This window comes from Cynocephalus volans, chromosome X (assembly GCF_027409185.1).
Source record: "Cynocephalus volans isolate mCynVol1 chromosome X, mCynVol1.pri, whole genome shotgun sequence".
Classification (NCBI taxonomy): domain Eukaryota; kingdom Metazoa; phylum Chordata; class Mammalia; order Dermoptera; family Cynocephalidae; genus Cynocephalus; species Cynocephalus volans.
The window spans coordinates 149,803,122-149,815,835 of NC_084478.1; the positions used below are offsets into that span (position 1 = coordinate 149,803,122).

At 47.3% G+C, this 12,714-nt stretch overlaps 1 protein-coding gene across 2 annotated transcripts; it reads right to left on the reverse strand.

The window, feature by feature from the left end:
• Nucleotides 1-9,447: 9,447 nt before the first annotated feature.
• Nucleotides 9,448-11,374, reverse strand: LOC134367287 (emerin-like). Of its 2 annotated transcripts, none has more exons than XM_063084001.1 (5): nucleotides 11,296-11,374; nucleotides 10,781-10,861; nucleotides 10,430-10,563; nucleotides 9,899-9,948; nucleotides 9,448-9,817 (listed from the first exon to the last, which is right to left on the reverse strand). In XM_063084001.1, exons 1-5 carry the CDS (start codon nucleotides 11,372-11,374, stop codon nucleotides 9,520-9,522), a joined length of 642 nt encoding a protein of 213 aa, XP_062940071.1. In that variant the 3' UTR covers nucleotides 9,448-9,519. The 2 variants fall into 2 exon arrangements, with proteins under 2 accessions (XP_062940071.1, XP_062940072.1); XM_063084002.1 differs by having other exon boundaries at nucleotides 11,185-11,331.
• Nucleotides 11,375-12,714: the final 1,340 nt, after the last annotated feature.

Sequence of the window (12,714 nt, forward strand, 5' to 3'; positions counted from 1 at the left end):
GAGAACTCTTAGACTTCCAGTTCCTTTCAGGGGGCCATATAAGGGTTTCCTATTGCAAGTATGTCTGCCTCTTTCCACTTAAGCTGGGAAGTCCTATTTATCCACCTGGAGCTATTCTGCAGAGCTAATTGAATACAATAATTGGTTACAAAAGAGAGAGCCATCTCCCAAAGATGGGTCACTGGGAATGGGATAAAGCCAGAAAACCATATGTTCAGAAAAAAGGATGGCTGCAGACGGAGCAGAGAGATGTAACCAATATGTAGTAAGTGTTTGCAACGTGCAGTGCAGGAAAACTGAGAGAAGTGTGATGGCGGAAAGAGGAATAAATAGAAAAATGGCTGACTGTAGACGCTACCGTCAATACAAGGTGAGGAAAGCTCCATGAGTACCACCTCCTTTTTATTGTAAAGACTGCTGTTAATAACAATGATAAAAATGAAAGTCTTTATCACTATCTTTGATATTTTTATAACAAGCTTTGACTTCATGGGCATTTTATGAGACCATCTCCACCTATTGCCTTTCTCCACAAAAATCACCAGTGCGTGAGCAACAGACTGGATAAAAGACTTCTAAAACTGCATTTTGAAAAAATACATTCTGAGAACAAGGAAGTCCCTATGGGGGCAGCAAAAGTAGAGATCCTGGAACATGATGGCTCTGCCGCAGTTTTCTGCCATTCTACCGGCACACAGATGTATAGTTCTACAGATACCAAACAAGTTATTAGCAGCCATTAATTCAATGGACAGATATTGCTGACACACTAAAACTAAGGGAAACAGCATAAGACATCTGTCACATGTATTTATTGACTTGGCAATGAAATGTTCAGAAATTCCCAGGGGTGCTAACTAGTCAACCTGATTTAAGAAAAATAAGATCTTGGAGAATCTGAAGTATCTATGCTTAGTGCAGGGGCTCAGTAGGGACTCAGTAAATGCTTACTGAATTTTTTTTAAATGGAACCTTTTTAAAAGTTATTTTTTCAGGATCATGTCTGTTCGTTATTCAAGAACAACTTTATTTTCAAAATTATACAAACCAATATAGCATTCTGGTACTTATTTTATAATAATCAGCCACAATAACAATGAAACACATTCTAAATATCAATGAGAAGTAATTTAAATTCAAATTATTAACATTTAAATACATGAATTATAGTTCCCAATACAATATATGTATGTTTTTCTTTTATCAGATTTATTTGCTTTTTGGCAGCTGGCGGGTACGGGAATCTGAACCTGTGACCCTGGGGCTCTAAGGCTGGACTCTAACAAACTGAGCTAACCGGCCAGCCCTTTAATCAGATTTAATAATTGCCTTTCATGTCTAGTTAGGCCAGCCAGTTCCAGAATCGGTGCCACTGGGGAAATCCAATGAATAGGGGTAAGAAGTAACAAATTTGGCAGCTAAATAGCATCTTCACTTCACTATCCATGTATGTACTCCTGAATGGAGAAGAGAAGGTTCAGATGATGGCACCAAAACTCAATTTGGAGTTTTGTTCTTGGATCACCTCTTCACAGCAATAATTGGGTTGTAAAATCTATGGAGGGAGTCACTCCTCAACTGATAATAAATAATAAGGAGGAAGACGGTTCACAGTACGATGAAACTACGACCGTGTTAGCTGTCATTTAATTGCCTCTCACCTCCAAACTTTCCCTTCCATGTTTGCTCTGCTATAATGGACAGAATTACATTAAGCATATTTCTTTATAGTGAGCATGATATGACACTTTCTCAGTTGAGGATGCTGGAAGGACACTGCAGGAGAATGGGGCTCCCCTGCTGACGGCTACTGTGTAAGCCATGCACCCACAACATGCAGTTCCTTGCTAAACTTGCACTCTTGGCCTGCCCTAGTGATAACCTTCTCAGGGCCCTCTCCACATGGATACTAGCATTCCAAAAGTCTCCTGCCCAAACCAAGCCTCTGCTCCCTCTACACAACCACACCATTGGTTGCCAATTGCCTGTGTGTCCTGCCTATACTCCAGAGAGCTGCTTCCTGCTTGCCAAGCAAGTGCAGACCAGTATAGCCCGGGAAAACCAGCAAATTTCTCTGCTATCCTATGGGCTGAACTATACGTTCTCCAACAAAGTCTGAACCTCAGACTAGGGGAGGGGGTCTCCTTCCAAGTTCATCCGTCCCTGGGTATTCTCCCAGGGCCCTAGAGAACCACACAGAATTTCCTTATAACTTGTAGTCACTTATTTCTTTGAATTTAATAATACTTTATATTAAACTTCCTTCTCATTTAATCTACTGTGTGGTTTCTCTCCCGTGACTGGAATGAAACAGATTCAATGACCAAGGTCAAGTGGTGGTATTTCTTGCAAGTAGTCACTTTCTGGTTATCTACTGAGAAAATCTAAGCATTAACAAATTAAGTAATATACATGTTTGGAACCTATACTAATAGATAATAAATTTTATGTGTTTAAATGCTAATAATCCTTTAGATGTCTCAATTTGGCCAAATTGATAAATAAATTTCAACAATTAAGGTTAACATTAATGGAGCAGAATTTTAGAAGAAGGCACTCTAACATCTATTTTATAAAAGAACATTGCCTTTGGTACTTAAATATTCCTATACTAATAACGTCAAAACTAAGAAAAACAGAGCTTACTAAATACCCTTGAATATTTTTCCCCAAAGGAATGACATACAAATCCATTGACCAAAAAGTGCTTTCCCCAAAAGCACAGGCTGGGGAATCAAATTCTGAATCCAGTCTTCCTAATAGATGAACATACATTAATCTTAATTACAGAGTGAAAAACTTCAGCAGGTAGATCAGAGTCACATTCAGTAATTTTATAAAAGAGGGCAGAGCATCATGGCTGGCCAAGGATGGTACAGCTGTTTTCCCTAGAGCCTGGAATAAAACTGCCTTTGAGTAGAACAAAGGAGAGGAAACACCCATTCCTATAAAGCACGTGGAACATAAAAGGAGAATCAACCATTCGAAAAAAGAAATCCTGATTTGCATGTGAAGTTTCAGACAAAATTGGAGCAGTATATAAAACAACCCTAAGACATTCAACATTATGACAGGCACATTGTGCGTGTGGAAATTTATGATTACAGAAGACACCTTGATGGTTTTAGCATGCTGACACATCATTGAGATTTGGTAATATGATAATGCAGATTTTCAAGGCCAAATAAGATTTCTATGCATATGATGAGGTTCTAAAAATTATCACTTGAAAATATAAGGGAGAAAAGGCCTCACCAGCACACTTACGACCCTTGCAGAGAAACAAAGCCACAAGCCTGTGTGGGAAAGGCTGTGGCTAAAAAACACTGTCAGGGACACCAGCCCCACAGCAAGGACGAAGCAGGTCCAGGTCCAGTCGTTCTGGATGTGTTGGGCTAATCTCAGCAAAAACCCATCCTGGGAATTGTCTGAAAGTGCAGATGGCTGACTCAAATAGGTCCGCAGCTGTTCTTGAAATCAGCATCCCAACCGGGGAATTAAAAAAAAAAAAAAGGCTAATAAAGAGCTAAATAGGATTTATGTGAATCCTTGCAGACCATGAGCCTAAAATGTCAGGTGAGATCTTCCTGAGGGTTTTAAATAAAGAGAACAATGAGGCTCTTATTCCTCTGTCTGGATTCCAAACGGGCCTCATTCTATTCAAAACAAAGAACTCTCGAGTCCATTGATTAATGCTCATAACTCAGAAAATCTATACTTTTCCCTCAAAATATCCAAGGATAACAAAATGATGTGATGAAGGCAGAAAGCGTCTTCCTTTACAGTAAACAGTTTTATGAAGCCACAGAGAAAAATGTATGCACATATTACACTACCCAAGGAAATATTTCAAAACTACTCACTTTAGTGCTTGGTAGGTGTGATGATTAACTTTGTGTGTCAACTTGGAGGATGTTTTTGGATGAGATTAACATTCAAATTAGTGAACTCTGAGTAACCAAACAGCCCTCCATAACGTGGGTAGGCCTCATCCAATCAGAATTCATGTTTCCCGTGCGTCTGCTCCCGCCTTTAAAACCAGTCAAGTTCAAAGGCAATCACCATCAGGTACTAAAAACGCCCCCACTGTCTCCTCCTGGGCCAGTAACGCTTGAGTGGGTAAAGCAAGTCTCCAGAGAGGATGCCAGGCAAGGAAAGAGAAGGGGGCCTGGCAACACCACCCAGAGGCGCGACCCCACGGGAGCCTGCTTGCCATCTGGCTTTTGGAGAGGCTGTCCACATGGTCCTGGACTCCCGTGACGGGCCAGATGCTGGGTGCTGGGTGGTGAGACCCACAGGGACTGGAGCTCTGTTTCTGGCCCAGGTGGTACTGATCTCTGACCAGGCAGCAAAGGAAAGGCAAAGGAACTATGGAAGACTGACATGGGCCAGACAGATGGATATCTCTGGGGAGGTATGACACACATGCTGCCCTCACGGCCAAGAAAGCAATGTCCAGAGCCCATCAGGCTGCCAAGGGCATGGGGAAGGGGGCAAATTGAGCACCCCACTCCCAGTAGAATGCCTCTCTGTACACAGTCAGGCAAGGACCCCAAAGACTCCAGTCTTGTCTCGGAGAAGGGGGAAGGTCTGAGTGTCCGGCCAAGGCCTGGATGAGGGACCTGAAGATGGCTGCCACCTGCACTAGACTGGGAGACATTGGGGGGAAAGAGGCCATTTCAAGGATGGAGCTGCTGGGGACTCCCAAGAGGGGTCCCCCATTCCCAGTCATGGGTCAGGCTGTTCCATCTTCTGTGAAGCCCACCCTTATCTGTGTTGGCCCTGAGGTGACTCCCGTGTCAATCAGGCGCTCCCATTCCCCACCCCCACCGCCTTCGTGTCTGTGCAAAGCCATGAGGCGCATGTCCACCCTGGGCCACATGACTTCTTGTGCCCGTTAGGATTTCCTCTCTGTGATGTCCCCTTCTCCTCAGTGGTTCAGCAGATATTTCTGGTCAACAAAGTTCTCTGGATGTTGCAGCTGAGTCTCTCCTCTGCTGTGGGCAATTGACGGCTGGGCCAGACAGTGCTGGGATGGAGGTGGGGATGAGGGGTCACAGGAGCCAGGTTAACATTCGGGGATGTGCGGGGCAGGGGTCATGATGGGCCATGGTGGCCCCTGAGATGCATGGAGCTGGGCAACATGACATGGGGCAATGGCTGGTTGGGGCCCAAGGGCAGTCAGACAGCCCCCAGGAATAAGTGGGTAGAAGTTGATGGGAGGGCGAGAAAGAGCAGGCAGACCCCAGGCCCCAGGACCCTGGCTCTTCTCCCAGTGGGACAATTTTATTTTGAATGGTTCGTGAAAGCAATTTCCCTAATTCGACAAAAGAAGACAATTCACTAAGTTGTTCGAAATATATTCACAAACAATTTCATAGCTATTAAATAAAATGAAGACTGTATTGTTAAATATAAAAATGCACATTATAAACGGAAATGAATGAGAATTATCGATTCAAGTTTTTAGATGCATGTGCATTGAAACTTCCACATACCACTGAAAATTATACGTAGAAAGCAAAGCACTCTAGACAATTTACCTTTAGAAATAGATGTAAAATACATAAACCACAAATAATTCATTATACATATACATTAGTAAAATTCCTAAATCAATGCTAAGGGCAGGTGTCATTAATAGTACTGCCAAACAAACAGCCCCCGGGCCTCAGTGGTTCACATCAACATTTCTCACTCATGGCCTTCGGGTCACTTGTGGCTGTGTGTGCGATGGTGGAGATGGCTTCAGGTCTGCTCCACGTGTCTCCTCATTCTGGGTGCCCAATAGAAGCATCAGTGGTTACATGAGTGAGGCCATGACTCCCAATGGGCCAGGGCAGGGGCAGAAGTGGAACGTCAAACCATGGAAGCACATCAAAGCCTCTCACTGGACATGGTGCACCTCAGGCCCACTCATATCTATCACGTTGGCAAGTCACGGGCACAAGCCCAAAGGCAGTGGGTTGTGGAAGTATATTCTGCCTACAGTGAACCGTGACAAGGGCCAGCAGGGGAGGGAGACCAAATACTCCTTCCTCCCACATCCGCTGAGGCAGTGGCATCAGAATGGAGACCTGCGAGATGGGAAGGCATCGGCCGGCTGAAGAGGAACATTCTCAACAGAGGGAAGACACACTAGAACTTGGTGTGTCCCAAGAATGGGGAAGAGCGTGGCTGGAGCCGAGGGAGTCGGAAGATTGGCACAGGGGAGGTCACATGGGCACTGGGCTCGGTGTGGCATTGCTTGGAGGGCACGGGAATGAGTCGGGGTTTATGTCCAAGGGTCATTGGAAGCCACTGCCTGGCGTGTATTCAGAGATGGAAGTGATCGGATAAGACTTACTTTTTAAAGGATCTCCTCGGCTGCTTTTGAGAGAAAGGACAGAGGCAATAAGAGGCCATAGGAGGATCAGGTGGGTGGCCAGTGCAGCCTGTTGTTTAGGCTAGAGATGGTGGCAGCTTGGACTTGGGGTGTGACCACAGAGATGAAAAGAAGTGGGAGGACTGGGAGGATCAGTTGAAGATGAATGGACAGACCTTGGTGACAGAGTAGATGTAGGAACTGAGGAAGAGAAGGAGGTTTGAGGAATTAGTCCCAGGCTCCGAGCTTAGACCACCATGGGAATGGGGTGCAATTTAGGAGCAGGGAGAGATCATAGGGCCTGGAGGGAGGGGCACATCTAAACTGAGGAGTCTTGCTGGGACCTACTTAGGTGACTCAAGACAAAAGTGCCCCAATGACCCCTTCCAGGAGCAGTGAAGGCGTGGCGGGTCTGATGGAGCGAACCCTCTGCCTGAGAGGGGCGGCCCAGGCTGTTCATGAGAAAAGTTCTGTGTGTGGAGTTGGTGCTGTGGGGAGGCCAAGGAGCCGCAGTGTCACTAAGGCTTCTGTGCCTGTGCTTTGTGCTCCATTGCAGGAAGCCGGGAGAAATGCTCTTGGGGCAAGATACATGTTTTTATCCCACAAGTAATAACATGATATTTTACATGTAAAAGAGCCCAAGTTGTTGAGATGTATATGGAGTAAAATGTGGACTCTGCCACTTCTGATTCAATACCTTGGTCCTCCGTGACATCCCCCAAATCCTGTTGTGACCTTTGTCCAAGATAAATCTCACATCACATAAAACCCTGGCTCTTAAAGTATGTAATTTGGTGGTTTTTCGTAAATTCCTCAAGTGGATCTTATGTTCCCTGATGTTTGCTGCTGAGTAGACCAAGGCAAGTTCAACCCCAGGGCAAATGAGAGTTTCTGAAAGTGCAGCAAACTCTTGAGAGGTGGTTCGGTGCAGTGTGGCTTGACACTGACATCATTGACAGTGGGTAGCACTGGGAAGAGAAATGCCCTGTGTGGGCCTGCAAGAGGGCGCGCCTTTATATTTTACTCCATGTAAATCCAGACAGCTTGAACTTTTTGCATATAATATCTCATGTTATTACTTTTGGGACAAAAACATAGAGATCACAAAATAATTTACTGTAATAATTGAAGACATCGTTGAGAAATAGGGAAGTGAACGTGTTTCATTCCTGGCTACGCAGCCCCATCACTGTGGGATATAGGGCAAGTCCATTTCCTTTTTGGGTGTCAGTTTCCCCATCTTTATAATGAAGAAATATTTCCGCTTCCTCCCTACTCTGAAGGCCAGGACTCTGTGAGCCTAAGGATGTCATCATGTGTCCCATGTGACCCCATGTGCCTTTTCTGGCCCTAATGCATCTTCATTCCCTCCACATTCCCAAGAGTTCAAATGGTCCCTGTGGAGCGGATGGATTAGGCAGAGCAGGGAACGGCTGTGTAGATGACTTTAGCAGTGAGTTTATGAGTTTATTCATGGTATAAAGTTAAGGTGCACAACATTATGTTTTGATATACATACACATAGTAAAGGGGAGCAGGCACCAAGGTTGTCACTAGAAGGGGATGTGAGGAAAAAAGGGACTTCTAAACATGTGAGATAATGGATGGAAGATGGGACAAGCACACGAGTTGGCCTTGTAGGGGCAGAGACAGTTCATCCACTGCCACCAGGCCAGAGCAGAGAATAGGGACACAAACACAGTGAGTAGGTTTGATGGTGGGAGGATGACGTGATTCTCAGCCAGTTGTACCTCTTTTCTCAGTGAACTATGGAGCAAAGTCATCAGCAGGGATGTTGGAAGTTTGAGGAGAGAAGAAGGGGTGAAAGAGTATTTTTGGAGAGAGGGACGAGGAGTATAATACCAGGGAATTGGCCACCAAATTTCACCCAGCCAGCGCTAGGGAGAGATGTCCCCGACAACATTCAGCACTTCAAGCACAGCTGGGAAGCAGGCTGGTCCTATGGGGTTCACAGAGTCATGGGGCTGTAAACACACTGGAGGGAGAGAGAGGCAAAGGAACTAAAGCGGTTGGTAAAGGAGTGTTTATAGGGCTGGATGGTACATCTAACTGGATAAACAGGGAAAGAAGGGCATGGTGTGTGTATGGGGGAGCAGGAGCATGCGTGTGTGTGTGTGTGTGTGTGTGTGTGTGTGTGTGTGTGTGTGTGTGTGTGTGTGTGTGTAGTCAATAGAGTCATGGACCGTTTGGAGAACTTCAGAGTCTTAAGATTTTTCCCCTGTGTCATTAAATAAGCAGCAATTCCAGGAGCTCAGGAATGCTCCACCATCTATGTGCCCTTGGATGCTGAGGTTGCCTTTGACTTTTCCCGGTTAAAACACCACAGATACCGGTATGCTGCACTTCCAACTGAGTTCTCTCCACACACTTTGTTATACTATAGTTATTTTTATAAGTAGGCATCCCTCAGTATATTGGGGGATTGGTTCCAGGACACCTCCCACGCCCACCCCACCACACCCCACCCCCATACCAAAATCCACTGATGCTCAAGTCCCTTATATAAATGGCGTAGTATTTGCATGTAAACTATGCACATTGTAAATGCTTTGGGGAATGAGTTAAGGAATAAAACCCCAAAACAAAACACAAACATATCTCTGGGGAGCATTTGATCCCTAACCCAAGACCAAAACAGAAATGCAAAGCCAGATAGTGATCCTGGAGATCCAAGACCAGAAGCCCCATGCCATTGGAGCCCAACCCCTCCCCCAACACGAAGAGCCAATACATTACAAATAAATGGTCTTTTTATTGTGTGTCCATGAAAACAAAGTCAGGGTGGCCTTTGGCCAACAAGGTGTCAATGAACAAGAGGCATGCATGACAACAACCCCATTCTCCTCGGGAGTCAGGTCTTTCCCTCCCAGGACTTAAGGGTCACAGGCAACCAGGGCCAGGAGGCTCCAGAGGAAGGCAAGCACAGGAACACCATACACTGGAGGGCCTGAGTCTGCTGCCTCCCTGGCAGGACAAGGCAGGGAGAACAAACACTGCCTTGGGCTAGGCCCAGCCCCCAGAAGCTAGAACACAAAGAAAACCCCCACCCCCACCCATATCAAACACTGCTGAAGAAGTCAGCCAGGACTTCTGAGAAGAGCTGGCTCTGAAGCCAAAAACCCTCAGGGCTCTATTCAGAATGCTTTGCCCTCTCTAAACTTCCAGTAGTAGTAAACAAAGAGCAGCAAGGCAACTAACAGCAGGAAAAGCAGCAGCTGGCCCCAGAGCGGGACCCTAAGGGCCTGCTTTCCTGGCTGGATGGTGTATTGGGTGAGACATGAAGGGCAGGAACATGAAGATGAAGATAAAGAGGAGGAGGATGAGGATGTAGGATAATAGGACAGGTCCTGGGAGCTCTTGGAGATGCTGGAAATGTGGCGGTAGTGTGCGACGCTCTGGTAGGAACTGTCCAAGCCATACACGGGGTGTTCCCTGAGGAAAACAGGGGAGCAAGTGGGCCAGGAGAGCCTGGGCCCTGAACCAGCCCCATCCGTGTGCCTCTCCATTACTCACCTATCCTTGCTGTCCTCTTCAGAAGAAGACAAAAGACTGTCATCTCGAATCTGCAGAAGGAAGTCAGGGTGAGGGAACCGATTGGTGGGATCACCATGGCCCTATCATATCCCTCAGTCCAAACTTCCTTGGCCAGCCCATTCAGACCATTGCTTAAAGGCCAGGGACCTGCCCCTTCCAGAACCTCCTGGGTTCCCGGCCTTTTGTTTGTGGGGCCTTCCCACTTGCTCAGTGACTGTCCTGACTGCCTGTACAACAGCACCCTCCTTTCTACCCTAAGGATTTTCAGAAAGAGCACGAGCCTAGATCTCAAACCAGGGTCCAGGCCATGTGCCCCATGCACTCTCGTCAAATAGTTCTCACGACTCCCCAAAGTAGGGCCCTGACCAAACAGTTGTCTGCTGACCCTAACTCTCCCCAGAGAATGAAGGGTGCACTCAGTGCCCCCCCCTACTGCACTGTATTTGCCCAAACCCAGCTATGGTCCACTCAGGTCCGATCAAAGTACAGGATGCCTGACAGCTAGCTCACCTGGTGGTGGAAGGTGTCAGCAACTGAGAGCGAAGTCCCCTGCTGGTGGAAGCCCTTGGACGTACCCACAGAATCAGCCTCCCCGGAAGTCCTGGCGGTCAGGTAACTCTCCTCATAGTATTCCTCATTACAACCTTAGGAAGGAGGGCATGGTTAGCAGCAGAAGCATCACTGTCCCCTGCTTGGCCTAATGGACCTAATCTGAATCCCATTATGGGCCTATGACAAAGTTTCTCCCTTCCAGGGCTGCTGAGGGGTGGTGGGGGTTGGGGAATCAGGTTCTCCCTGAGACTGGGGTCCCTGACAGAGTGGGATGAAGGTATAAGGGTGCCCACCCCATCCCTGCCTTACCGATGCTCTGGGCAAGTAAGGTGTCCTCTTTCTCGGGCAGATTGTCCATATCCGACAAGCCCTTGAGAGCTGAATCCAAGTCTGAATGGGTTAGGAGGAACAGTCCATGTGCCTCTCAGGCTTTCCTCCCTTCTCCCCAGCGCCCCAATCAGCCAACGCCCTTGCCACACACTCCCGACCCATCCTCCCCGTCGCCCATGCCCCTTTCCCATCCCATGCGTGGCCAGGCGGGCCTCTGGGGCTGGGTCTCACTGGAGAACCCATAGGAGGAGGCAGACGAGTTAGAGGGCGAAAGCCTCCTCCGCCTCTGGGTCATGTACTTGAAGATTTCCTCTTCCAAGAGATTGTCAGTGGAGCCTGGCCAGACACGGGGCGCAGGGCGGTCAGGGGTATGGGAAGGAAACCTGGGGGACAGCGTAGGGGGTACACGGGGAACCGGTGCGGAGGAAGGAGCGGGCCGAAACGCAGAGAGCAGGTCCCGGGAGGTGACCCGACCGCCGCCGGCCGCCGCGCACCCAAGACGTTCCCGTGCGGGATGAAATAGCGCAGAAGGGCGGCCAGCTCGGGGTCCGACACAACCCCATTGTCGTCCATGACGGGTGCAGCCGGCACTGGGATGCGGGAGGCGAAGGCCTGCGGGCGGCAAAGGCCTGCGGGCGGCCGGGGCCTGTCTACACAAGCCTATCAACGGCCGCCTAGCAGCAGGGCGGGGGCAGCGCGCGCGCCTGGGGAGCAACCGCGCTGGCGTCACGCCTGCGTCACGCGTGCGTCACAGTGGTGGGAGTGGGCGGGGCTGTGCTGCGCGCCGGGAGGCGGGGCTAGAGAGCCCAAGGGCGGTAGAGGGTGCCCGGCGGTGAGGGGCGGGGTCTGCACGAGCCAAAGCGGCGCAGACCAGTGTGGCCGTGGGAGAGGGGCGGGCATGGCGTGCGGCGACGTCACCTGCTGGGGCGTTTAGGCTGGACCAAAGAGAGGGACAGGACCTGCTCGAGCCGAACCAGCAGACACTGCCCAGGACAGGGGAACGGGCCGGATGGGCGCGCTTGGGGCAGTTCGGGGTCCTGAGTCTCTTGGGCTCCGCCCCGTCCTTGCTACTCAGAAGGTAAATGAACATCTTTTACCACCTATTATTAAGAGCAGAACAGTAATCCATGACGATTTTGTCATTTTAACAGAGAGAAAACCAAATTTTAATACTCAGGCAGTTTTTTTAAATAATCTTATAAACAAACCCATCACATTTTACCCAGTCTTGACCATGAGTAATTAAATTCCTTTCTAATTAATGTTTTGCAACTTGCTGTGTCCATTCATCTCATTTAGGAACAACCACTCATTTTACCTGAGGATAAAATTACTTTCTTTTTCCTTAACAAAAACTTATCTTGCATGCAGTGCATGCAATGTTGTTTCCCTTTGCCATTATTGTGTCTACAGGTTAAGCATCACCCAATTCTAAAATCTGAAATCCAAAATGCTCCAAAATCTGAAACTTTTTGAGCACCAACCTGCTGTTTAAAGGAAATACTGATTGGAGCACTTCAGATTTCAGATTTCCAGATGGCGGATGCTCAACCAGTATGTATTCTGCAAATAGTCCAAAATCTGAAAAAAATCCAAAATCTACACTTTTGCTCACAAGCATTTCGGATAAAGGATACTCTACCTGTTTTTATTTCACTTATGAGTACTGATTATAATTTTAAAATATTAGTCACTATTATTTTACAGAGAAAACAAGAAAGTGGATCATTATAAACCATCCGTCATGAGCCAGCATTTTATGGCAGACTGGCAAGGATTGGGAATATATATCCCACAATTGTTTATAGGTATATACTTCCTTACAATAAAATTTCACAGTGTGTAAAGAAAGAACATATTTATTAACGAACTGTAATATTTTTAGCTTTTCTGTACCATATAAAAATAATAAG